The sequence below is a fragment of the Pyrus communis genome, chromosome 9 (genome assembly GCF_041283825.1).
Source record: "Pyrus communis isolate YQ-2024b chromosome 9, ASM4128382v1, whole genome shotgun sequence".
NCBI lineage: Eukaryota > Viridiplantae > Streptophyta > Magnoliopsida > Rosales > Rosaceae > Pyrus > Pyrus communis.
The window spans coordinates 3,849,524-3,876,988 of record NC_142573.1 but is presented as its reverse complement, the minus strand read 5'-3'; the positions used below and the strand labels follow the sequence as shown (position 1 = coordinate 3,876,988).

At 35.4% G+C, this 27,465-nt stretch overlaps 4 protein-coding genes across 13 annotated transcripts; 2 read left to right on the top strand and 2 right to left on the bottom strand.

Annotated features, from left to right (window-relative positions):
* Nucleotides 1–1,643: 1,643 nt before the first annotated feature.
* Nucleotides 1,644–4,917, top strand: LOC137740803 (E3 ubiquitin-protein ligase At3g02290). 2 transcript variants are annotated; one of them, XM_068480605.2, is made up of 5 exons: nt 1,644–1,780; nt 2,562–2,925; nt 3,253–3,679; nt 4,159–4,268; nt 4,709–4,917. In XM_068480605.2, the coding sequence occupies exons 2-5, from the start codon at nt 2,806–2,808 to the stop codon at nt 4,733–4,735; spliced, it is 684 nt and encodes a 227-aa protein (XP_068336706.2). In that variant the 5' UTR covers nt 1,644–1,780; nt 2,562–2,805; the 3' UTR covers nt 4,736–4,917. The 2 variants fall into 2 exon arrangements, with proteins under 2 accessions (XP_068336706.2, XP_068336705.2); XM_068480604.2 differs by lacking the exon at nt 4,709–4,917 and having other exon boundaries at nt 4,159–4,413.
* A 2,054-nt stretch (nt 4,918–6,971) lies between these two features.
* LOC137739687 (oxidoreductase bty37) lies at nt 6,972–9,195 on the bottom strand. Of its 5 annotated transcripts, none has more exons than XM_068479347.2 (8): nt 9,059–9,195; nt 8,743–8,878; nt 8,318–8,440; nt 8,170–8,213; nt 7,881–8,006; nt 7,584–7,668; nt 7,338–7,394; nt 6,972–7,260 (listed from the first exon to the last, which is right to left on the bottom strand). In XM_068479347.2, the coding sequence occupies exons 2-8, from the start codon at nt 8,866–8,868 to the stop codon at nt 7,180–7,182; spliced, it is 642 nt and encodes a 213-aa protein (XP_068335448.1). In that variant the 5' UTR covers nt 8,869–8,878; nt 9,059–9,195; the 3' UTR covers nt 6,972–7,179. The 5 variants fall into 5 exon arrangements, with proteins under 5 accessions (XP_068335448.1, XP_068335450.1, XP_068335449.1 ...); XM_068479349.2 differs by having other exon boundaries at nt 8,743–8,872; XM_068479348.2 differs by having other exon boundaries at nt 8,743–8,875; nt 9,059–9,192.
* A 2,960-nt stretch (nt 9,196–12,155) lies between these two features.
* LOC137740975 (ultraviolet-B receptor UVR8) lies at nt 12,156–16,196 on the top strand. The gene is made up of 9 exons (XM_068480782.2): nt 12,156–12,307; nt 12,409–12,674; nt 13,127–13,320; nt 13,414–13,461; nt 13,860–13,932; nt 14,087–14,258; nt 14,790–15,221; nt 15,304–15,495; nt 15,889–16,196. Exons 2-9 carry the CDS (start codon nt 12,416–12,418, stop codon nt 15,932–15,934), a joined length of 1,416 nt encoding a protein of 471 aa, XP_068336883.2. The 5' UTR covers nt 12,156–12,307; nt 12,409–12,415; the 3' UTR covers nt 15,935–16,196.
* Nucleotides 16,197–17,566: 1,370 nt separating this feature from the next.
* Nucleotides 17,567–25,554, bottom strand: LOC137741190 (agamous-like MADS-box protein FUL-L). 5 transcript variants are annotated; one of them, XM_068480999.2, is made up of 8 exons: nt 25,035–25,554; nt 19,975–20,053; nt 19,370–19,434; nt 18,925–19,024; nt 18,742–18,783; nt 18,452–18,493; nt 18,137–18,309; nt 17,567–18,017 (listed from the first exon to the last, which is right to left on the bottom strand). In XM_068480999.2, the coding sequence occupies exons 1-8, from the start codon at nt 25,217–25,219 to the stop codon at nt 17,879–17,881; spliced, it is 825 nt and encodes a 274-aa protein (XP_068337100.2). In that variant the 5' UTR covers nt 25,220–25,554; the 3' UTR covers nt 17,567–17,878. The 5 variants fall into 5 exon arrangements, with proteins under 5 accessions (XP_068337100.2, XP_088555896.1, XP_088555897.1 ...); XM_088699770.1 differs by having other exon boundaries at nt 17,649–18,017; nt 18,137–18,303; XM_088699771.1 differs by having other exon boundaries at nt 17,649–18,005; nt 18,137–18,303.
* Nucleotides 25,555–27,465: the final 1,911 nt, after the last annotated feature.

Here is a 27,465-nt window from a genome sequence, read left to right as displayed (position 1 = left end):
CAACAAAAATTTGAGGATTGTTTTGTCATTTTATTCTTACTCAATGAAGATTTTTCACGAAATAACCAAAATGATTGATAGTAGACAAACTCAATGATCACTTCTATTGATTTTAAAAATCAAGGACCAAATTAAGAAGTTATGTCAATCTCAATGATCATTTTGGCCAAAAAGCCAAAACAAATTGCTAATCTCTTTATAGACCATCAATATGATCATCAACCACTAATTCATGCATCCTACCAGAAGTGGGAAAAGGGTAATGCAAGTGAGACCATTTATTTAAAATATACTTTGTAAATAATATGACGTAATCATTGATAATTAGATTATTATTTAAGTGTTGATTTACATGCTTATTTTTTATTAGTGACACGTCACCTGATCTGCGAATGTGGTCTAAAAAGTCTTATGATTTCATATGTCTCATTACACATGAAAAATTAGAAACAATGAGTGTGAGAGGACAAAGAATGATTCTAACTTTTTGACTTCTCATATAAGAAATGAAAAAAAAAGGTAGGTCCTACCTTAATTTCTGAAATCAAACGCACTGGTATTTAGAATTTATACCGCCGATTCACTTAATGGATAAAATTAGTGGTTGTTGTTGATAAGTAAACAGATCATTAACAATAAAAAAAATACCATGGGTAAATACAGAGAAAAATTAAAGAACAGAATAATTGCAACTCCTAGCCAATTCAAGTGAACATGTCATGACAATTTATACTTCACCAATAGAAAGGATAAATAAATAGACACCAATTTTTTAAGGTTCTACCAAATAAATAGGCTTAAATATCAAAATGGTCCCTGTGGTTTTACTTTATCGTCTAATTTAGTCATTGTGTTTTTAATTTGGCTAAACTGGTCCTTATGTTTACATCCTTTAGCCAATTAAAAACAATATGTTAAAAGACAATTAAAATTAACATGTCCTAAATCGCATAGCACTCAAGTGAATTAAACGAAATGTCAATTTCTAAAGTTAGACTTCGTATTTATTTAGTGGGTGATTACGTTCTTTGTCATTTCACGTGTCTGACACATGTTAATTTTAACGTTTCTCTAACGAATTGTCTTGAATTGGCTAATGGATGTAAATACATAGACCAATTTGACAAAATTAAAAACACAAAAATCATTTTGACATTTAAGGCATAAAAAAATAAAAAACACAAATTTTTTTTTTTTTTTTTTTTTGGGAGAATTATTTATTTTATATTTGGATTGCGATTGGGATCATTAAAGTAAAGTTAATTTCCATTGTTAATGCAAAATAAAATACGAAGGAAATATAGATTCTTCCTTCCACCCACCCACTGTCAGGAGACAAAGATCAAAGGAGCGCATTCATAGCTTCTATCTCCCAAAATCCAAAATACGAGAAATTTTTAGTTGTAACGGAAACATAAATAGTAGATTACATGTTTTAATAGGGATGGAGAGAAATTTTATTTTTTAAGTTATTAACTTTTTAGAACATATACCTCACCATTTGTTTAGTGACACGTAATGTACCACACGGTGTATCAATCACACTAAAAAATCTCTTCCAAAATACAACTAAAGTCCAACACAAATTTTACAAATTCGAAGACCCAAATTACTCAACCCACCCACCCAAATTTAGCACCCGATTTTTTAATCATCTATTTATCAAAACACCCAGTTCCAAATTCTGCTGAATTTCCGATTCCTTGGTGCACTTGTCTCTGTCCATCCACCAATATCAATCTCCATCTCTCTCCTTCCACTTCCTTCCCACCTCTTTCAGGTACTATTCAATTTAAAAATATGTGTATCTGTTTTTTTTTTCTGAAATTTATTTGCTTTCTGCAGTGTTTTGAATATTCTGAATGCATCAGGAATGAATTGATATCTGCAGAAGGGATTGATTTTTTTATTTGTTTTCTTTTTCTGGTAGTGGGTTTTATTCCATGAACATTCTGATTGCTGCAAATTTGATTTTTGCAAAAGGGTCTGTCTAATTACATTGGTTTATGTGTTTTTCTGGATTCTTTTAATTCAATCATCTTTGAAATATTGGAATAACTGCTTGTTTTCCTTTCACAATTTACTTTTTAAAGTTTTTGGATAGATTGACTTGACCTTCACATTTCTTTGAATTTTTGTGTTGGTTGGTATATGCCTTTCTTTCTCACCAGACTAGAGGAAGGGTGAGGAACCAAAAGATGGTTGCTTTCTGAATAGATGTGAGGAATTTGTGTCTAAAAATATCTCTTTGGTGGAACATTATAATCATAATGACCTTCTCAATTTTCTATGTTTACATATTATTGAAGTCATGGTATTATGTAGCTGCAATTGGTTAGGTGCTTTCGATCTTTCGCAGGAAACATGACAATGACATGATTGATTTATTTCAAATGTATGAACTCTCTGTATCAGTAAACTGATCAACATGAATTGCATTTTTTTGGGTCTTTAGCAACTGGTGAATTTGTTAGAGGATAGCACTCTTGAGTCTTAGATCTTTCCTTGTCGATGTTGTTGTTTTGTTTGAAACTTGAACATTACTGTCTTCTATTTTGCAGGTGAAGAATATAACCTTAAGTTATACCAAAACCACTGAGGCATTCAACATTGTTAAATAAAGGAGGGAGGGTACTAGTCCGCAGAGGCAGTGGGACTTCTGCGAGCTTTGTGTCCTCTCTCGTACTTGTCAAAGTACGGTTGTTGCTCCTAGCGCTCTTTTGGTTATTACACAAGTGGAGCTTGGTTGGTTTCGGTCGATGAGAGTGTGGAATTGTTGCGGAGATTTATTTTGAAGCTGGCACAATGGGTTCTGTTTGTTGTTGTTTGAATGCTGAGGAGTTTGAAGATTATGTGAATCCGAACAGTTCTGCATATAGGGAATGTGTCTGTCTTCGTTGCTTTCTTCAGAACTTTCTAAATGTGGTATGCCTTCCGCCTTCGTCATCCTCATTGCTGAACTAGTTCTTCTTTTTTCTTGTCCTTTTTATTTTCTGAGTTCCACATATTTAGAATGCATAAAAGTTTCGACATAGGTCTTTTGTTTATTTGTAGTTATGCTCAGTGCTGCTTTTGTGCCCTCACTTATCTTCTAGTTTACTTTTGATTGCTCAATTAGGCAGGTGCTCACTGTTTAGAAGTTTTGAAGAGTATAAAAACTGAAACTGATGCTTCTTAAGATATTAATAATGATGATAAAAACTTAAATCTTCAAGATGGAAGTATAACATGCTATCTTCTCTTATTTTGCAGTATACATCATTATTCAGAAGAGGGGAAGTGCATTCAATCCCCTCATCCATTCAGGGGGCTGCATCAATGAATTCCTCGGCATCACTTGACAACTCCTTATCTGACATGTTTAGTTCGCCTCCAAGGCCCTTGCCTTATGATGTTGACCCTAGATACATCCAGTTACAGCGGGATGGGTTGATTTCTAGGCGGGAGAAGGGCTCAAGCCACTCTCATGAGGAGGCTGAACCTCTAAGAAGTGATACTGATGCAGATTCTGAAAGTTTGAGTACAGGAGAAAAATGGAATGGCTCTGCTTGTGGAGATGGGTCAATAGAACATCGTTCCAAGTCCTCAATGAAGTTATCATCAGCCAAAGCCACAACTGGAGTTGGGAACTTCTATACATCATCGGAGGATGAGGATGTTTGCCCAACATGTCTTGAAGGTAATTTTTATTTGGGTTTCTTTGACTGGTGTTTCTCCTTCTTCCTCAATCTCTAGTACCAAAGTTTCTTCATATTTACATTTTGTGCGTCTGATGGTTGTTTCCACTTTAAAAGACTCGACATGAATGATGACCCCGCCCTGTTTAGTCTCTGGTAATTGCGAATGTTTGTTTACCGATCGAATAAACTCAAATACATATGCAAAGGGTGCATTTTCATGGTGCCTTTGCTTTGCTTCCCTAGAAATTCCGCTCCATTAAGTTGGGCCCGAAGCTAGGAGGGAAGGGTCTGGGTAGTGATATTCACCACCATTCACGTCAAATTCTAGCTTTGCTAGGATATAGTGTTAAACGCACTTAAGCGGATTTGCAATATTTGTTGCAATTTTGATTGGTTTATGGTTCTGGAAAGTGTACCCTTATGGTACATATAACTTCTGATGTATAAATTCTCATTTTTTTTCCGCTGTCGTATGCAGAATACACACCAGAAAACCCCAAAATAATGACAAAATGCTCTCATCATTTTCACCTTGGTTGTATATATGAATGGATGGAGAGAAGTGAAAGCTGCCCTGTTTGTGGCAAGGTAACATTTTCTTTCATAATGATGATAATCTGTAGGTGGTAATGGCTTTTAGTTTTCAACTACAGTCAAATATTTGTGTTACTTTGTTACGTTATAGGCAAATTCCACCATTGCCGATATATTGCTATGCATCTTTCGTATTTTATGACTAGTGGAAAGATAACTGTTCTAGTCTACTGCAGTCACATGAAGGTTAGCTTTAGACGTTTTAACGATTTATTTTTGTTCCTGAAGTACTCGAATTTCTTTTTCCTTCACAAACATGCACAGACTCGAGCTGCTTGATCAAGCAATTTGGTTTTGTACTGTCGATTATAAAAAATAAGACAGTCCATCCAAAAGTTATTTTTATCTGATTTGACAAATTGTAATACAGCAAATTGCTTTTCTCCTGCAACCTGTATTTTTTTTACTCTGGATTTGTATGTTTGGCCTTCTAGGTGATGGTATTCGATGAAACGACTTGATCGCGATCGAAAAGGTTTGCGTCGTTGATGAATCCAACAACTTCGGAAGAGAGAACACTAAAGAAGTGATTTCATTGTTAATACCACATGTCAAAAAGTGTCATTTGATAGTACATATAAACTTGATTTCTGATAACTTGTAATTAAATTTTCATTCTATATAAGTTTTCAGCAAAAAGAAATTTATCTGGTACTTCTTGCATTGGCGCAAAATCGAGCGTTGTGGCGTTTTAGGATCATATAGGCTCCACTTAGTGGGATAAGGCTCGGTAGTTGTTGTGTTCTTGAATTGCTGTGGTCATTGAGTAGTAATTGTCTTCTGTGGAGTAGAAGGTTAAATTATGATTAATTTTTCACTTCTTTCCCCCTTCTTTGTGTCTCTTAAATCTCACATCAGATTAGAAAGACTGAACAAAGTTGTCCGTATTGTTTATTGGGAATTGTTATCAACGCGCTAAAATATTGAATGCAGAGGAATGTTTTTTTATCAGGTAAAACTAAAAGCAGGATAAATAAGAATTCATATATGCAGACGAATGTCGAGCGTTCATTTGTCGGATATTTGATATTTTATTAGACTGTAGATCAAGATTGCACATTCAAGTATGATTTTACTCGATTAACGATTGTCATTAACAATACTAATACAACATACAAAATTTTTGAACAAAAGGAAATTGCTCAGCATTTAAAACATGTTTCCAAGGTTGCATATTCTTGTTAGAGCTACATAGAGAGAATGCTTTGAGATGGGAAGTTGTATCATTTTGTGGCTGATTCGAAGGCAGAAGGACCTCAGTTGGCTGAGCACCACTAAACTCTTCCTTTCCAGTAATCTGCCCGAAAAAATTAACCAAAATAATGTGGATCCGGATCAATGCATTAGCCAATCAAACATAAGTAAAACAAAATAGTTATCAAACGGGTCACAATTTTTACGGGATGTGAAGTTTTCATCATCCACTACAAAATATGGGACTCCTTTTTACTCCCGAGTACTTCTTGAGCTCTTCCATGACCTTCTCGGTTCCTTAAAAAAGAATCATAAATAAGAAAACCACAATGCGCTGTTTTTGTTTTTGCTCGTGTTTAAGTCTTGGTTGTTCCGGGATGTATCACCTTCATCGTATGTCTTATTACACGATGGTTACGTGATGAGAGCTACATAAAGATGAGAAATATATCTCCAGTTGTATGCTAGAATCTATCGAAGAACATTCCTCATTGAGCCAATTGTTAGGGCCCCTTCTACGTCAACCTTTTCAGCATATTACAGAAGAAAATAAACGATTGAGATCACTGAAATACAATTTGAACCATGCCTTTCGAAGGTGTCCCTCAAATAAACTAAGGATCCCTCCTCCCTCTTTATATGGATTTATACGTTGAGATTCTTGGTGCATGACAATAAACTCAGTATCCCTCCTCCCTCTTTATATGGATTTATACGTTGAGAGTTGGTGCATGACGTCTTACATCTGACATACGTTCCTCGGACACATCTTCGCCGAGCTTTTTCGTCGTTATACTCTTTCCTGTGGATGCCTATTTCAGGGGCATCGGGGGTCGAGTTGATACGGACGCCATCGGAGCTCGAACTCGTATCGATCGTTACCTACCACCAGAGCTTAGTCGAGATTTCTTTTCGCCACAAAGCACCACGGACACAATGTCTCAACTATATCAACTTCCAACAGGTTTTTTCCTTCCAGCCATATCGATTGAAATGTGATGGATCAAACAAATGGAGCTTAAACGTACGAGGATCTGATGATGTTTTTGATTTAAAGTTGTTCATGAATTGGCGTAGTGGGTTTCGGACAACCTTGTGGACTGTAAACGTTTGAAAGTTTTACAGCCTACCACGAAGCTCTTGTGCTTTCAGTCTGAGTTTTCATGCTAACAAAATTTTGACCTGGCTAGTATATTTTGGCATGATGAATATTTCTCATCTAAATGAACCAATATAACTATTTGCCTTCAGTGGTTAAAAGCTTTTAGTCTTCTGCCCGAGCATCTGTGTTCTATTCCTCTTCCTTGATATCATTTGTATGAAGAAAAAAAGGAACAGAATAATATTTTCAAACGACTTTCAGAGTTTGCCAATCGATGTAGTTGTGGGCGTTGCAGAAACATGTCGAAGTTCAAGCATTTTAATCTTACTAGCAACGTGATTCGTGAAAACAAAGCGATTTGAAACCACGAACAAAATAAAGGAACAAGAGAAAACCCGGTGTCACATGGATAGACATATATAAACAAACCATTGATCACATTACACTCAGAACCATTAGCATTCTTACATCACGCGAATAAAAAAAAGTTTCATGATTCACACTCAAACAACATGAAAATTACTCGTATGTATTGAAAATATATTTCCAGGGTTGGATTCTTATTGGAGATGGAGAGCGAAAGCTCGTATACATGAGGTTGCAGTTGCATCACTTTGTAGCTGCTTCAAAAGCTCTCAAGAACACCTCAGGTGGCTGACCGCCACTTAACGCGTGCTTTCCGTTGTTAATCTGCCGAAAGAACCAAGGAATTCATAAGTAGAGGATATGTTAAACAAAAGTTCAATATTCACATTCTCATCACTCACCAGAAAATGTGGAACTCCATTGATATTTCTTGAGTACTTCTTGAGTTCTTCATTGACCTTCATTTTATCATAACAAGCAACGTCAGATCTATTGAAAATACAGAAGGTTGATTCTAGCCAGATTTACTTCCCAAGCACATTAAAACAGAATCTTATAAGTTGAATCAGTCGATCTTCAAATCTACGTTCTGTTCTCGTTTGTTAACTTGGCAAATAATAGCAACGCGAAGGAATCAGCAAACAAACCTCATTGAGCCCATTGTTGGGGTCTTCAAGAAACTCTGCCGCCCCTTCTACTCCGACCTTTCGAGCACTTTGCAGAAGATATTCCCTGCATCCAAATTGCAAATATTTGTGTTGTGCCTCTTAATTCAGATTTAAGGATGCAAAAGCATTTACTCCTACTTTCATTTGTTCTCCCATGGAAGCGGTTCACAACGTTTGACACATAACTATACAAACAAAGAAATCACAACTAGATACAACCTTAAGGCATACAGATGTAAAGTCATTGAAAACTGGCCTGAAACTGTGCGTAATTACCTGTCCCCGATGTATTTTGCCTGTGTGAAGTATCCTAGAAACAGTTCACCCACAAGATCGTGTTGCTTATCATGCCCTTGAGTCCCAGCAAAATAGATAAGCCTGTGGCTATCTAGAGTACTTCCCCTGTACAATTTCGACACAACGCTAATAACTAAATACATAAACTGCAATCCAAGTTCTAACAAAACCTTTTCCGGGCTTTCCTTCCATCACGAATTGGCTGTTTACAGTTTATACATTCAGCGTAACAATGGAAAAGGAAGAAATAAGTATCCTTTACACTTACGTGAGTCCGGACAGGTTATATTCGAGGCCGTGGCTTCTGAAAATCTGCACTTGTCAAAGGGGACACAGTGAGTGACCGGAGAGATGAGAGGAAACATGTATTTTATGTGTTCGATTTGTACAGGTGAGTCATAGAATTGCAGCGATACCTCTTGCATCCGAGCCTCCATTTGTTTCGACCTACTAGACCCGAATTTTTCCTCGTAATAACTTCTCTTATCAACGCCTTCTTTAGGCGCATTGGGATTAAGTTGGAATGGATGCCATCTAACCTGAAAAGTTCATATATAGTGACAACAATTTAGGATGGAATCACGGCACAACACAAAACCAACAACTTATATACACTTAAGGGTCGGTTTGGTACTGCTTTTGTAGGAAGCACTGATGCTCATAACCGCTTTTACTATAAGTGGTTTTATTAAAAACACAGTCGAAATAGTTTTAATTTTTCCTACCAAACCTATTCAGAAGCGTTTTTTGTTGTCAAAAACCGCTTTTAAACAACACCATCAACAACAACAACAACATCAACATCAGCAACAACAACCAACAAAAGGGAAAAAGAGAGAACCTCAAAGTTGAATCGATCACGAGATGCCTCGAAAGCTTTTTCAAGATTTCTCTTGCCCACAAAGCACCATGGGCATACCGTATCCGAAACGATGTCGATTTGGATGAGCTTTTTCACACCAGCCATGTATCTACTTCTGCCACAAAATTAACTGCAATTAGAACAATTCCCTTGGGGCAATTTTGACATCAAAAGCCAACCAACATCGACCAACATATCCATACAAATTCGAACACAACGATTGATGAAACAAATGAATCTAGTCAAGTAGAAAGCTTTGATGCCTTCATTAAAAGTTGCTAAGCACTTATGTTACCTGTCTGTCTGTAAAGACGGTAATTTTATCGAAAGCTTGCGTCTTTGGAGAAAGAGAAGGCAATCGCACTCCCACGTACTGGCTTTATAGATGCTCTGCGGACTTTTCCATCTTTTTATTTTCAGGCTATTAATAACCCACGCAACTCAAAGGTCAACGAGAGATAATCCTGAGTGGCATATTTGATAAAAAAAAATAAAATAAAAAAAAATAAAAAAGTTCTTACACATCCCTTATTAATTTATGTCTATTGATTTTCTTCAATTCATTTAATCCGATAATCAAAAACTAGGAAGGTGTAGGAGAAATAAAAAAGGATGTGTGGATATCACACCCCAAAAAAAAAGTCTCCCGTGGGAGAACTTGCATGGCATTTTGACGCGATCCAATGCATCAGCGATGCATAAAACGTAATGACATTTTACCCTCAAAAGTCAAAAGTTTCCCAAGTGGATGGACTATATGACACGGTGGTATGCCGTCCTAATGAAACCAGGAGGATTAGCTTCGGATTCTTTTTATGAGGATCTTGGGGATCCTCAAATCGTGATCGTTCATCGTATATCGTGTGGTCAGTTTTCGTCATGTATTACTTATATTTAATTTTAAATAAAATTATTTAAAATAATTTATGGTCATACGATGCACGATAAACGGACACGATTTATTGATTTCAAATCCTCTTTAAATTCAAAATTCAAAATGATTTCTAACCGCACGATGTACGATGAACGGACTTGATTGATTGATCATCTGGATCCCCACAAAGAGGATCCTATTCCAAATAAAAACATATGTAATTTGTTTGTTTAAGTGTTGTTTTTTCTTGCCTCTTAGTATTACGGTCTAGTGATATTTATCTTCACTTGTAAGCGAGAGGTCTTAGGTTCGATTCTCACTAAAGGCGAATTTGAACATATGATTGCTTGCCCATTGTGAGGCTAAACCCACCCTCTTTCCGTTAGTGTAGATAATCGTTTATTAAAAAAAAAAAAGTATCATTTTTCTTATTGGCATGAGATATTATGTGACGATGTATTTGTGTCATGTAAATTGTTCATCTTAGGTGGACTACACATGACAAGAAGGGACGACATGTTAGACTAAAATTTGAAAATCTAATAGTAGAAAAAAAAATGGTCTAGTTATAAAAATTCATGAGAGTAATTAGCAGTGTCTCATAAGGTCAGAGACAAATTGACGAATAGTTCTTAAATTATATAAAAAAATTGAAACAAAGACATATTTATTTAGACTAAAGTGGGAGAGAATAGATTAGTTGTGAATTTTGAAATTCGAATTTAGGATCTCTCACTCATAAACAAAGAAGAATACCAGTAAAACAAAGTATTAACAAAAAAAAAAATGTGTGTTGTTATTAGCAATAAAAAAAATCATTGTGCATTGGTCCGTATTATTTCTCAACTTAAAAAATCTTGAGTGTAATTAAATTTTTAGAGTTGCAATAAAAAATACATAACCTTCACTAACACTATGCTTGGATTAAGAAAATAAACTTGAAATTTTGCTAAAAGTCAAAATTTATAAATTGACATGCATCAATTTCTTTGTTTGTATTTATAAACATAGAAATACATAATTTTTGCATGGGAAAAAATTTGAAATTTGGGACCTTCAATTCTCAAGTTTAAATTTCATGTAAATATGTGTTATTTCTAAGTTTCTATGAGTAAGAGTTTAAAAATAAGAATTAAGTATTCAAATTCCATTATTCTTAGATTAACCAAACAAGAAAATTCATAAATCCTAGAAAATAAAATTTCAACATTGATATCTTTATCATTATAAAATTGGATTAATTACACTAACACCCCCTGAAGTTTATCAAATTTTCACAAAACCCCCTCACGTATGAGACATTACACTAACACACCCTCATGTTTCAATTCACTTTCATGTAACCCATTCAGTCAATATTTTGCTAATAAATTGACAACTTTACCCTTATAACTAATTAATTAAATAATAACGAAATATATTAGAAAAACAAAATATTAAAAATAAATAAATTAAACATAAAAAAATAAGTTAAAACTTCTAAACTAGGGCTGCTGCATCTACCAATCGAGCAAGCCTTTTGCCTTAGATCGCAGCTGTCACATCCCGGCCCGGGCCCCCACCACATTCCGGGCCCGCTCCACCACCGTAGCACGATATTGTCTGCTTTGGGCCCCGACCACGCCCTCACGATTTTGTTTCTGGGAACTCACACGAGAACTTCCCGATGGGTCACCCATCCTGGGATTGCTCTCGCGCGCTACTCGCTTAACTTCGGAGTTCCCATGGAACCCGAAGCCAGTGAGCTCCCAAAAGGCCTCGTGCTAGGTAGGGATGAGAATATACATTTAAGGATCACCCCCTGGGCGATGTGGGATGTTACAGCAGCCATGTCTTCCAAGCAAGGTGGAATAGCAAAGCCCTTGGAGGCAGCCGAGGCCGAGAAGGAGTACGACGAGTCCGATTTGGCCAATCTTTAGAAGGAAAAAGATGAGGAAAAGGCACTGAAGGAGCCGGGGAGGGTTTAGGGATGAAGGCGATGGTGGGACGAGGGGAGGAAAAAGTGTGGGTCGTGGAGCTGGGGAGGATTTAGAGTTCTCTCTCCTTTTTCCTTCAATTTTTTTAAGTTTTTAATTTTTTTTTTTAATGTTGAATTTATTTATTTTTAATATTTTTTTTCTAATATGTTTTTTATTATTTAATTAATTAGCTATAAAGGTAAAGTTGTCAATTTATTAGCAGAATGTTGACTGAAGGAGTTATGTGAAAGCGAATTAAAACGTGAAGGGGTGTTAGTGTAACATCTCATACATGAGAGGGTTTTATGAAAACTCGATAAACTTTATAGGATGTTAATGTAATTAATCCTTTTAAAATTTCTTAGAAATCTTAAATTTTGTCACCTAGACATGTGTAAATTTATTGAAATATATTTTTGTGGTGAGAAAATTTCATTGGTTCTACGCAGCTGCATGCGGGCCTCAACCACTGAACCCGACCCGACTCCGCGTTCACCTCCCAGATTCTCGGAACACAACATGTAACTCTTTATATTTCACAGATGACTAACGGCAACCATTTTTCAGTTTCTCCCTTCTTTCTTCCTCTTCCACTTTGACTCCTCACCTCAGGTATCTCCACCACTCGCCCTCTCTCTCTCTCTCTCTCTCTCTCTCTCTCTCTCCTCTGCTTGGCTGCCGAGAAAATCCAACCAAACAGAGCACCCATTTTGTAAAGCTCCCAACTTTCTCTTTTAATTGGATTCAAATTTGTTAACTTTTTTCAAATTCGTTGACTTGCAAGTTTGCAACTTTGTCGTTCAATTTGTGAAGGACATTTATGAAAATGGACATTGATGAGCTTCTGGGTCGCAACCAGCCGGTGAACATTCCGACCAAGAGTGCGATATACGTGTGGGGATATAACCAGTCCGGGCAGACGGGTCGGAACGGGAAGGAGCAGCAGCTGAGGATCCCGAAGCAGCTCTCGCCGGAGCTTTTTGGGTGTACGGCGGGGGCTAATTCGCGGTGGCTGGACATTACTTGCGGCCGCGAGCACACCGCCGCTGTTACCTCAGACGGGTCGCTTTTCACTTGGGGTAATTAAGCTTTCATCTTCTTTCTTCTTTTTTATTTTATTTTATTTTATTTTATTGTGTTAATTTTTATAAATTTCAATTCTTCCATTTTTGAATTTAATCAAATTGCAATTTATGAGTAATGATAAATGGTTCGTTTGTGGTAGTTGATGAAGTAAAATTGATCTTTCTAAAAAAAATGAAAGTAAATTTGATGACTTTTTGTGGATAAAATCAGACGGTTGTTTTTTTACCCGGGTTATGATTCATCTGTATGGCTCTGTGATGATAATCTTTCAGTTATGAGTTCAATCAATGGCATTGTGGGAACGAACGATTTCCCGTCTTAAATCGCCATTTCTCGGTTTGGAAATGGTTGATTACAATAATGGAGACGATTACAATGATGAAGACAAGTCATATGTTTGTGGTAGTTAATGGAGTAAATGTATATTGTGTTTGCAATTGATCAGGAGCTAATGACTTTGGTCAATTGGGAGATGGAACGGAGGAGCGAAGAAAAAATCCGAAGAAAGTGAGGCAGTTACAGGCAGAGTTTGTGAAATCTGTGTCTTGTGGAGCACGTTGTACCGCTGCTATTGCAGAACCTCGTGAAAATGATGGAACCGTCTCAACAAGAAGGCTTTGGGTGTGGGGGCAGAATCAGGTCCTACTATGATTTTCTTTAGCGTCATTCCTGCTTTCATTCCTTTTTGGCAGATAATGATTTGTTTACCTTTACCCCTACTTCTCATGACAGGGATCGAATCTTCCACGTTTGTTTTGGGGAGCCTTTACTCCAAACACGGTATGCTACCCTTCCTATTCATTCTGCTTTTCCTTATAGGTTGGAATTGTTCGGTCTCAGAATTACGATTTTTTTGGATAAAATCATTTTCTTTTATCAGGTAAATTGGTTCTGTTAAGAAAAAGTTGGGGTGGTAATTTTAATAACCTTGATTATTGTCATCACCCGGGTTGGTTGATGAACGATTGCTAGGGTTTGCTGTCACTGCAGGCGATGCATAAAAAAGTTCGAAAACTAGTCTTAGGTCACAACTTCAAAACCTGCAAGAAGATAGAGAGGAACACCTGTCGTATTGAATGCTTCAGAAAAGGAACACTATATAGTGAAATGCTTTTATTTGGGTAGAGTGAATGGTTATCAAACTTAATACCTCCTACTTACTAGAAGGTTTCTCACAGATTATTCGTCAAGTGTCTTGTGGGGCAGTTCATGCGATGGCGTTATCAGAGGATGGCTTGCTACAAGCTTGGGGTAAATGCATATTCCATTTCTTATTTTCTGATGATGTCGTTATTTTTGCGAAATTTTGCTAGAGAGACATATCCCGTAGAGAAAATGAAAGAAACCTGAAATTCATCTTCTCCCACCTCTAGTTAATCAAATTTTAATCCTGTTGATACACCAGGATATAATGAATACGGTCAGCTTGGCAGAGGATTTACATGTGAAGGATTACAGGGGGCTCGTATAATAAATGCATATGCGAAGTTCCTAGATGAAGCCCCTGAGCTTGTGAAGATTACCCAAGTGTCATGCGGGGAGTACCACACAGCAGCTATATCTGAAAAAGGCGAGGTGTAAGTGATTTGAGGAATTCTTAGATGGAGATTAGGTTATACATCTAAGCTTAAGTATTGTGGTTATCCCCATGGCACATTTAGTTCAGAAGGTTTGCGAAAATCTTCGTATGGGAATCTCACATTTAAAAGGAGACAGGATGGCTAGAATACTGGACACATTATGCGACTATGCATTCTCGGAATTTATATTTGTTTTTAATCTGTGATTTTTTATTCATATCGAACCCTTGTTGATTCTGAACTTTGTTCGTGAAGGAACTGGGATTATGACGGGCCAGCCATTTTTTATGAGAAATGCTTTGGTCACAGTTATTTTACTAACCAAGGTTCTAGATAAAGAGGTTATCTGATATTGATGTGTTAGGAAGTTACATGCCAGTTATACTTGTATACTCTTGATCTGTTATGTAGTCTTCCCAACGAGTCGGTTATTATTGTAATTTGACTACAATGTTTATTCATTTGTTTGTTTAACTGTGGTTTCTTCTCGGAATTCTTCCTCACAATAATTTTATTTGGCCCTCATAGGTATACTTGGGGGCTAGGAAACATGGGTCAACTTGGGCATTGTTCCCTTCAATCTGGGGAGAAAGAGTTATTGCCTAGGAGAGTGGTCGCACTTGATGGAATAGTCGTAAAGGATGTTGCATGCGGTGGCGTACATACATGTGCTGTGACTCAGAAGGGAGCTCTTTATGCTTGGGGTGGTGGTCGTGCAGGGCAGTTAGGCCTTGGCCCTGAAACGGGATTATTTTCATGCAACCCTAATGAATCTCAGTCATTTTTCCGGAATATTCCTGCGTTGGTTATTCCAACTAGTGTGCAACTCATTGCGTGTGGACACTCCCACACACTTATCTCTACAAGGGATGGAAGAATTCATGGATGGGGCTACAATAGCTATGGTCAAGCATCTAATGAGAAACTAACTTACGCTTGGTATCCATCTCCAGTTGATTGGTACGGTACAGATAAATTGTTCACGATCGGTTTTTTTGTGGCTATCTTGATTGGCACATTGATTGAAGTTTGCATCGCACAGGTGCGTTGGGGAAGTGCGAAAACTTGCAGCTGGTGGTGGCCATTCAGCCGTGTTGACTGATGCATGTACCTTGAAGGAATTGTGTGAATTTAGGCTTGCAGATAGTGTTAATCTAAAGAATGCTTCTACGATTGAGGACATTGCGTCTAGAACAGGTTCAGATGCTTTAGCACGGCTTTGTGAAAGATTGAGGTATGGATTTCTTTTCACTAGGTCAAAAGGTGAACAAATTTGCGCTTCGTCCATGCTCTTATTCCACAATTACATGATGATCATTTATCCGCCTTGGTAAAATTAGGATAAATCTCATAGAAAATAAATATGAATCACAAACAAAAGAAATGTAGCCTTAGCTTCTTTTATATACAAAGTTCCTTTTGATGACTGAACTACCCTGAAAGAGTTCACTAGTTCATAGAGGAGCGCATTTCCTCCTCGGAGTGTTCTCTTTGTTGATCACATAATATTCCATGAACTGGTAATGCTGTCGGAGCTTTGCACCGTTGGTTGCGATGTGCTTCTTTTCACTTATTCGTTATGTGCATCTTTGCTGAGGATACCAATGTGAGTTTCTATTTCGTGCAGGCAGCATGTGTATGAGAGTGGCGACTGTGAATATGAAGACGATTAGACCAGCAGTTATTCGATGTGAAGAAACAATTGGATTAGATTTAAAATTGACATCCATTATTTCAATTTATTCACTTTATGGAAGAAGTTGTAATCAGATTATGAAGGGGTTAAACCCATGTATATATGTCAAACTAATATCATTTGTAACCACAATTAAGTCAAGTACACAGTTGTATTGAAAACAATCACATTGAGATGTCGGACTTGTTTATGTAATTATTCAATATGTGTATAAAAATGAAAGACTTGATTCTCGACCATATCTGATGACTTCTCAATATAAGCTATACTGTCGTTCGAACCTGAAACTATTTACTCCAGTTGAAATTGATTTCCTAAACTATTATTTTGGTAAATTAACCTCCTGATCTATTTGAAATTAGCCAATTAACCCAGTCAATTTTGATGAAATTTCATATACTTTGCTGTCAAATACTAGCATGTGATTCACTCTTGAGGGTCAAGTTGTGCTAATATTTGACAACGAAGTAGACAAAATTTCATCGAATTTAACAGTGGGGTTAATTGCTTGATTTCAAAAAGTCCTAGAGATTAATTTACCAAAAAAATAGTTCGAGTTTACTTACAACTGGAGTAATCATGCAAAAAGACAAACAGCAGTTATGCTCAGGTCAGAAATAATTGTTAGGTTTTCGACGTGGGACTTTACATAATTCATCACTTACAGAGGTGGATGCATTGAGAGGCAAGGGGTCAGTTGACCCCCCGAACTTCAGTGAATGTCCAAGGATAACTTGAGTGCTGACCTTCTGAACTTCGATGAATGTCCATATATAACTTGGGTGGTGCCTCTTTAAAGATTGAAGTTGGCTTCATACATGTCCTCCAAATGTACGAGTGGCTCTTCTTCTTATTATTTTTTTAAATAAATATTACTTTGTCAAAACGTATAGTTTCGGACCCTTAGTTTAATTTAAAAAAAAAACACCAAGGGCCAAAAAAATAAACACATGGATGATGGATATGTTACTCGAGGGAGATCATGGCGTAGAGCTCAAAGAATCGCAAACTTCCATCATTATCATATGGAGCTCTTTGTTGCTATTGTTGATAAGCAACTTGTGAAATTAAATAGTTGCTCGATGAGGTAAATATAGAGTTGCTTCTTTGTTTAGCAAGTTTGAGCCCGGATGATTCATTCTTGGCTTTTGATGAAAAAAAGCTAATTTGTTTTGCTCATTTTATCCGAATGAATACTTGTCAACTCTTGGAACTTGAAGATCAACTTGGGCATTATATACTTGATATGCATTCAAATAGTGAATTTTCTCAATTGAAAGAAATTGGTAGCCTTGCAAAAAAAAAAAAAAAAATGGTGGAGAAGAGGAGGAATAAAGTATATAATCATGTGTATTTACTAATTACATTGGCTTTGGTTCCACCAGTTGTTACTGCTTCAGTCGAGAGAGTTTTTTCTGCTATGAATATTATGAAGATTCTATTGCGTAACTGAATGGAAGATCAATGGTTGAGTGATAGCATGATGGTTTATATTGAGAGCAATGTTTTATTTCATTGACAATGAAGCTATAATGCAACATTTTCAGAATATGAAAACGTATCGGAGACTATTGTAACTTGTATTATTATTTGTTCTATAAGTTATGAATGCTGGAACTATGATTTATTTCTTAAGGTTATTATATGTCTAAAAGATGTTTGTAAACTTTTACATGTGATCCCCTGAAATATTTTTCTTGGATCCGCCATTGATCACTTAAGTGATCCCCAAAATTTCTTTCAAGACGATTAGAATATTAATTACAAGTTTGAAGAAACATTGTTTTTAATATTATTCTTTAATTACAATAGCAAAGCTTATATTTTATTCAAATGGCGAAAGCTCATATTTCATTCAAACGGCGAATGCATTAGAATTTACCGCCGGTCGAGGTGGAGGTCTTCCGGCGAAGCATATATTTCATTCAAATGACGAAAGCATCCACAGTGGCATGCGTGTGTTTGTAGCAGCAGCCGGTCGAGGTGGAGGTCTTCCGCCTTTATCAGAATCATTGTCATCCACTGCTCCTCTTGCCTGGACTCCCCCACTGCATGATTTTCTACATACATATAATTAGCTTTTCCACGCAACCCTAATGTGTTTCCGGTTCTTGTACTTTATATAGTCCTAAAATAATATGATCATTGGAAACATTGCTGAGAGAGAGAGAGATCGTACCTGGTCGTTCGAAAAGTAGGTAGTGTTGGTGTTGATGGGGGTTGGGGCGGCGGCGGCGGCGGTGGCATGAGCATGAGGGTGGTTGAGTTGTGGCGGCCTTGGTTAGTTTGCTGCTGCCCTACTACCTGCACCTGGTCATGTTCTTCCTCAAGCATCGTTTTATTCTCCTTCACCTTGGATCAATTATATTTGTTGTTATATCCAAGATTTAATTTTATTAATATTCTGAAAAAATATTTCTCATAAATAAAACATATATATATATATATATATATATATATATATATATAAGAACGGCTTTAAATTTTTAATTACCTTCTCTGCTAGCGACTTGTTTAGTTCCCGTAGAGCCTTTTGCTGGAACAAGTCACAATGTGAGATATACAGACACGCATATATGCGCATGCATAAACACCAGTTTCATTTCATCTTTGAATATGATGTTAATCCCATTAAACATACCTAAAGTGTGATGCTAAGCCCACCTGAGTGAAGGTATATATATAGTTAAGGTAACAATTAAGCTAATTAACCCAGAAACATACAACGATTAGTTAATGTCCTCGCACACGTACAAACACATGCATATTGGAACAACATTCTACCTTCTTGTCCATCTCTGAAATGGATTCATGCACGACTTGGTTCTGCAAATGTCAGAATTATACATGGAATAAGTATAAATTAATTTATATTAATTAGATGCCAAGGTAGCTTACCTATATATAATCCATGACAGATATGATTAATTCGAGATTTATATTAATTGAGTTAAGTAACTTCATTACCTTTCTTGTTCGTATGCGCTTAAGGGCTGTATCAAGCTGTTGCTCCAAATCTTGAAGCTCTTTCAAGCTCAAGGGGTCTAAATCTTCTCCCACCAAATTCCTAGAGAAATAGACGTTAAATACAACTTACGAACATTTTCTCATAACAATTTCTTCATAAATATATCAATGCTATATATATATATATATTTTTTTTTTTTTTTAAATTACTATTATGAAGGCTAGGGATACTATTACAATAGTTTAGGGGGGAGGGAAGTTTCGAACTTCGGATGCATGTGTAGGAACCCAACACCCTATCCACTAGGATATTAGACTACATGCATCTAGGAATTACTATATATCACTCTCACTCGAACAATATTTATTTGATTAGATTTTCTCAAGAGCGTTTTCCTGTCTCAATAAAATTCTGAATTAAATAACAATAGCTTAAATAATTTGCCTTAGTTTCCTTTGTAAGACTTCAATCCTTGCCGCAAGCTTGGGGTATTCCACCAGCCAGTTTTCCTGTAAGAAGCATACAAGCTTTATCAACGCAATCTAAGATTCAGAAATTATTACAAGGATTTTCAAATGCAAGAACATCTCCATGGGTAAGTATTACAAATATTGGTTAGGACTTAGGAGGCTCCTGACATTATTTCTTTGACAGGGTTCAAATCCCCGACAAGGTTTTAACAAGGCTACATTTGCGTGCAAAGTTACTTTTGTACGGTACTATCTAAAAAATAATGAGGTGCATATAAAATGAAAAATATAATTACCAGAAAACTAGGGATTCTGCAGGATCTTTAATGGCTTAACCTAATCCAACCTTATTAGAAAGGCAGGTTTTGCAATCAGTTAACAACCCTAAATCAATCTCTTGCGGATCAGTATTGTATTGAAGGACCTCAATTTGTAACCAATTCTTGAGAGGAGAAAAATGACCTCAATTTGTAACCAATTCCCGAGTCTAAAAACATATATACAAGAAAGAAACCTAATTGATGCAACTTTTCATTTTTTACTACATATTATTAGTACTAGGTCTAGAATATTAAATACCGGTGATTCAGAATCAGCTCCGGTGCGTTGCCGTTCTGCATAGGAATATTGGTCGTATCGATCCAGAATCCTCATCATGCTTCACAAAAATGAAATCTTTCAGAATGACAAGCCAATGAAGCTTATAAATATAAAATAAGCGCACATCATACATAGTTGTCCAAGAATACATCAGAATCATAAAAGTAGATGAATTGTTGAAAAGCGAAATCAAGAATGATCACGAAAGCCCAAACTTTTGTTATATATAGCTTTTGATACATATCGTCGGGATTTAAGAAAGAAGCCCCTAGCTTGAACAATCGGCCAATATAAACTTGCTCTGGAGAACAACCTTTCATATGTTGGAAACGAGATAGACTCGCAGAGTTCTCCAACTATGCAGCAGCCTACATATTTCTTTCTCTGCCAGCACCACTCACTACGAAAACCCACATATCCAGTTCAACGTTTTCAGTTGTAATCTAGTGCAATCGCTAAGGCTTCATTAGGGGGATTACATTCGTTACATTACAGTACTGTGCACGTTAATAGTATGTGTTATTTCTAATACTGGAAATAGAAGAGTTCACCATGCCAGTCATGAACGTATACAATTGTTGTTTACAATTTGGTTTCATACCCTACAACTTGATAAGCATAGGAAACACAAGGCATGTATACATTAGGTTGAGAGTCTTCTAATAATATATTTTGACAGGAAACGACAATAGAATGAACTATTCCAATTAAGACAATTTACAAGCGGTATTTTGGACAATAGAATGAACTATTTTTCGAGACTAAACATTTAAAATGTAAAATTTAAGATAATTGTTGGCATATATTCAGCACAAACTTTTAAGCTTTAAAGAATAATGTGTAGTAGACCAAATAAAATCTGTCATATAGACACCTCCCTGCTTAATTTCTCCTTATATATTTGACCGTCCCCAATGAGGAGGAGAGAGGTAGGTATATAGGTTAGAAAAATATTAGAGCATAATGTAATTGTTGACTCAGCTCACATCTTGATAGCTTGAACTGAAATTAGGCATAGATTCTAACACACTTAGTTTGACGGTTAAACTGATGAGTCCTTTTATCTTGGTGACAGTAAAGCGAAAGAGTGGCTATATCTCTTTAGTTTGCAAAACCATGGACTCAGGAGCTAGAATTGTAAGGTTGGGGGCCGAGTAAATACAAGTATAGAAAATATATCAACTTGTTGGGATCCAAAAGGACAATAATTTGCTAAAAAAAGTTAAGTGTTTAAAAACACTAAATGCTTTGCTGGTGCTTTACTTCCAAGTTCTTTTTTAGAGTCCTTCTAATGAAAAGTATTTCCAACAAAAAAACACGTTTATGAGTAAAAGTGATTTTGAGAGAAGCATTTATGAACGGGCCATTAACCTCAATTTTATGAGTAATGCTTTCTTGTAAACACGTTTAGCTTATTACATTGTTCCATGCAAGTGAAATCATTTATGTTGTGTTTCGATGAGTGATTTCCATGTACCAATGAGTTTAGTCTAATTAGTTACAGACACACCCGAGTGGGAGTAGGCAAAAACTTGCCTAGATGTGGCCGAGGTACGCCATAGGGCGTCTTGGGCAATTTTTTTTAGGCTTATATTTAGCTATGCCCCTTAAAACTTCATTTTGATCTCACTTTACTCCTTCTAACTTATATGTCACAACTTTACTTCCTGAAACTCATAGGTTGCTCCACTTTGCCCCCTGGAACTCGATTTTAACACCATTTTGGCCCTTAAAACTTGAAAGTTGTCTATATAAAACTCAAAATTCGCTCCACATAGCCTTAGATATGTTAATTTCTTATGTGGGTTTAATTGGGGTGCGCTAGGCTAATCAATTTCTTTTTTATTTTTTTCATCTCTTCAATCTCTTTAACCTTAATATTCTCTAATTGTCGAATGTTAACGCATAATGGAGATTTATAATCAAATTTATTGTATGTGGCATAGTCATATAGAGTCTTGGGTCCCACATGTGTTTCAGAATGCGACCTATAAGTTTCAGAGATGAGAGATTCTTCAAGTAAAAATGAAATGAATTTTTAGTTTTAGGGAAAAAAGTTGTGACTTTTGAGTTATAGGGGGTACGGTGAGATCAAAATGAAGTTCCAGAGGGCATAGCTAAAAATAAGCTTTTTTTTTTTTTAATAAAACTTCTTCTTAGTCTTCTTCATTCGACACTCGAGTCCTCGGCAACCTCGCATTCTTTTTCTTCTTTGTGAAACACTAAAACTCTCCCTTCTCTTCTTCGAGTGATACTACCAACTGAGCAACACCGCTACCACCCAGCGAAGAGGGAAAGTGAGAGTTAGGGAGAGTACCGAGGGAAAGAGTGGTGGGGGATGTATACGGACCATTTAAATGTTGTAAATGAGTGGACATTAACGAGAGAGAGACACAAAGAAACAAGAGGGAAAGTGAGAGTAAGGGAGAGTACCGAGGGAAAGAGTGAGTTGGGGGTGTGTGTGGACTATATTAATGTTGTAAAATGAGTGGATATTAACAAATGAGAGGAGAGAAAGTGAGAGTGAGGGAGAGTGTACCAAGAGAAATAGAGTGAGTGTGGGATGTATATGGGTCATATTACTGTTGTAAATGAGTGAGATATTAATGAGGAAAAAAGACTGTTTGTTACCATTTTTTTTTGTTTTTTGTTTATATTTCGATCTATGTGGACCATATTTGGATGAATGATTTCTTTTCTTTGTTTGAATGTTTGAGTTAAATTTACTAATGACTTGTGCACTTCATGACAAAGGATTTTTTTTACAAAGTATTATATTTTGTATAATATAATTATATATATATATTAAAAAATTTAGGTCCTGAGGCTTCGCCTCATGCCTCAAGGTTTTGTTTAGGTAGGATTATCCATGAAACGCCTGGTCTACGCCTTCATCTTAAACAATAGTTTCAAATAACTCATTTTAAGTAGTAATTTCAAATCCCTTGGTACTAACAAATTTCAGCAAATGCACTGCTTTTAGACTTCAGAATCTACATATCTTATATTTTGTAGTACTTTCTGGCTAATATAGCTTAAATCCCTTAGTACTTGGTCATCACTCGTCCAAACACAACATACATGATTTTACTCTTTGGGAAAATTGCAAAAGTTATACTTGATGACAATATACATTACTCGTGAAATCGAATAACTTATTTCCTTACAACCTATATTTAGTAACTTTTTTAGCTAAAGGGTGAAGAAGAATTGAGGAGAATGGAGTGCTACTAATGAAGGATAATTAACGAAACAAAAACTTAAAATTAGTGAGTTTTTAGTTTTTAATTAGTTTTCATTTTATATAGTATTCTTCAAACATTTCTACCCCCTTCCTCCGACCATTATTTGTCACTCTTTTCTTTTGTATACCTCCTCTCCGTCTTAAACAATAAGAGAAATCTAAAACCAATAGAAGGAATATGTTACAGAACAAGCCCTTAGATTCACATAATCTCATAGATATAAGTTTCCTAATATCCACACTTACATTCTGTTATGTCCAATGGTATCATGCATTTTATAAAACTTTCTATCTCAATCTAAATTGCAAAGAGAGAACTGTTGAACAAAATATTTATAATAAGGGGTGGAGAAATAAATTGGTATCAAACTTACCATTTACAAGATTCGAACATGAGGTCTCTCACTTACAAGTAAAAAGAAATATCACTAGCTCATAGTATTAAGTGGTGAAAGAAAGAGAACTTAGTGATAGATGTGAGCAAATATTCATTTATGAAATCTCTTAAGTAATTTCATACTAGTTTAAAATGTTTTCCAAAATTTTGTAAGTTCTCATCCACCATTGGGTAAGTGTATGATTTAAAACAGACACAAGTTTAGGAAATTGACCTAGCTAACCATCAATATAAAGTAATACTTGGATTCCTGTTAGCTACAGATGTCCCTAATTCTTGTTGTCTTGTCTAAATGGTTAATCACACCAAAATGAAAAATCCTTTTGAGAATCGTAATTTTTTAATTAAAAATGATCAATATTTCTACACTATATGTACTAAAAAAAAAAAGAAAGTTTTACTTCGAAACATAATAAACTGGACATGAAAACTCTAATCACTAGGACAATTCACCAATCTTTGAAATATTATATTTGGTAACGAACCAACATACGTTTCCCTCTTTTTCTTATGCAACTGTTCCAGAACTTACTGGATGATTGGAGGAGTGCTTTCTCCTAAGTCCTAGGTGCGCAACCAGAATCATATTGGATATGCTACATTTACAGGATGCTCAAACATATATCCTAGGTAACAAAACCTAGGAAAACACCAAGCCCATCATGACTCATTGCTCAATAACCCTCACCCGGGTCCAACACCTGTGAACAAATTATTTTAAAAATTAATTGCTAATTTTAAAAGTACAAGTAAGAGCAACCCCCATGGTACTGCGTCTTAGTTTGGTTTTATATGAGACAATAACCCTTATCTCAGACATTACGCAAGTGGATTACAGAAATTAATTATTCCTTTTTTAAGTATATGGATAGGATAATGATATTTGCACTCATTTTTATCTCTCACACAACTTTATTAATTTTCATCTATTAATCTCTTGAATTCATTTAATCTAACGAGATTATGAAAGAACATTACCAATATAGATATTTATATAAAATTAGCATTTAAAATTTAATTAACTAATTCACTCTCATGATTTGACCAGTAAGTAGTCCCTTGTCACGTCTGCGAATGGTGAAATGAACAAGGGCCATGTACTTCTTCTGACAATAAAAAAACTGAAGTACTTATATTTTGTGTATATCTTTGTCATGTAAATATGTCGACCTTTTAAATATGGTACAAAAAAATCGATAAAAAGGGCAGATCCAGAAAAAAGTAGAGGGAGAGATGGAGCTTAAGTGTATAAGTTGTTTAATTAAGTTTAAGTTTATTTTATGTTTAAGATGACTGGCGAAACACAAGCAAAAAATACTAACAACAAACAAGAATAAGAAAAGAGATGTATATACCCAGATAAAATATATGCTCAATAAGCTTGAGTAACGTTCAGACCTGAAATCAGTAGAATACTCAAAGAGCTTCCCTACGGTGGAGAAGACAATAACTGCCACCTCAGCATCACACAGAACAGAGATCTCATGAGCTTTTTTGAGCAATCCACTCCTTCTCTTTGAAAACGTTACTTGCCTGCTTATCTTGTTCTCGATCCGCTTCATCTGCACCTTACCTCTTCCCATTTCTTCTTCTTTTCTTATGTGTTGCTAAAACTAGAAAGGGGAGAAGCGCCAGAAACAGCACTTTCTTTTTTAGTGCTTAGAAACCCCAAGAGATGGAAAATATACCAAATTTGAGAGAAAACCCTAATTTGGTTGATACAAGAAAGGAAAGCGAGCTGGATGATGAGGAAAAGCAAAAAGCAGGATGAGGAAGACAGATGGTTTTTTTTTTTTTTTCTTTTTTGTAGTATCTTTCTATTTTTGTATTGGGAGTGCCTTGGTTTTAATTGTTTTGTGGAAGCAAAGGCACTGAGTATAAAGGACAGAGCTCGGCTGCTGAAAAAATCAGCTGCAGCTTCTACTGCTATCAACAAATCACGAATAGATACATGTTCAATTTATGATTAAATAAATAAATTTTTAACACGTGTTCATTCATGATTTGCTAGCATTTAATCTGTTAGAATATGAATATGGAAAAAAAAAGAGAAAGAGATAAATATGGTGGTTTTGGGGAATGCGTTGTCGAGATGGGAGTGGTCCAAAAGACCAATCAGCTGTTTGGTCTATCAGCTTAGTCACATTTGCAGACTGTCCGTACAAATGTCATGTCAGATTAAGCTCTGCGGGGCCAAACAGAGGCGTCATCGCAGCGCGGTAAGCATTTGCCGTTGCTGACGGCGCTTAATTTTTCCAAAAAACAAAAACAAATTAAGTATATAAATTATTTTTAAATATTGTAACTAATCCCATAATTCGAGAGATCCTCTTTGTGACAATTTTAGAAATCTTTTAATTATATTCGTTCATTATATATTGTGCGATTAATTTTTGCTAAGTACTGTTTATATTCAATTTTAAATAAAAAAATTTATAATAATTTTTTATCACATAATGTACGATAAATCAATGTGATTGAAAAATCTCTAGGATCCTCTAGCCATAATTCTAGGCATAACATCAAATTTATATCTTTTAATGGAAAATATAAGGTGGTATATTGTTTATCAGCACTGCCCTAACTCTTGGAGCTTTTTCACTTTCGTCCTTCAACTTTATTTATTTTTGTCTCCAAGTTGTCCTTTATTATTTAAGGTGTGTTTATTAACAATTTAGGAGTATGCAGCATTTGTGATAAAAAAAATGAATGAAAGTACCAGCCCAAATTGTCAATTTAATTTGGATTTTCAAAATCGCCATTAAAACTGAATGAAGAAATTTTTTACCCTAAAAAATATTTTAGTAGAATAACCGAATAATACGTTTTAGTTATTGTCTTTTATTGCAAGTAGTCGTTCAGTGTTACATTTGCTAACAAAAAATCTTATATCAACTTGACTTGGTATCGATGCAAAAAGTTTTCAAGCTAACATAGTTGATATTGTGGTCTGTTAATTTTGTAAATGAAGTCATTGTTGTTTTTATTTAACGAAGTTTTTTTTTTAATTTTTTTTTACAAATAATAACATTATAAATTAAATTGTTCAATGTTATGGGAAATGAGAATAAGTGGAGATTAAACTTGCATCATGGTGCATAAATATTATAGTTTTCTGCCACTACAGTAAAACATCATCTGCATTTATTTAACACATCTTTAACTTACCTAGGACAAAAAAAATGTTTGAGAACAAAAATGGAAAAACCACTAGAATTAGGGAGAAGTTTGTAATTAATTCAAGATTATATATTAATATAATGGGTAATGCTATAGAAATTAAAATTTTAAACTAAATTTGAAAATTAAATGATGTGTCACCAACAAAAAGTAAGTACATTAATCAAAATTTAAATAATAATCTAATCATCAACAACCACATCATTTAATTTACCAAATTTAACTTAAAATTTTAATCTCTCTAGTATTACACCTAATATAATTGGGTAGATTCATGAGGTAATAAATTTGTAACACTAATACTTCTGCGTTGTTGCGTTGAAAGTGCACAAGACCAATTTGTATCTAATTAAATCATAGGATAGGTTTTTTTTGTTTTGTTAAATTCAAATCATGATGGGTTTTCCAACCTTCACCCAGCATTATTTATTTGGAAAATAAAATCTATATTATTTTTAGATATCAATTTTGTAGCTTTCTTAACATGAGATAAAGTTGGACAAATTAAGAAAAGGTCGAAATTATAATCTAGCTGGATACCTAAAAGTCAAACAGCAGCCCAGATCAAGCAATTCAGTTTCATACCATAAAAGGGCAATTAACACGATCCAATTACATCAACTTCCCCAGCAGTTATATGACGAGGCTC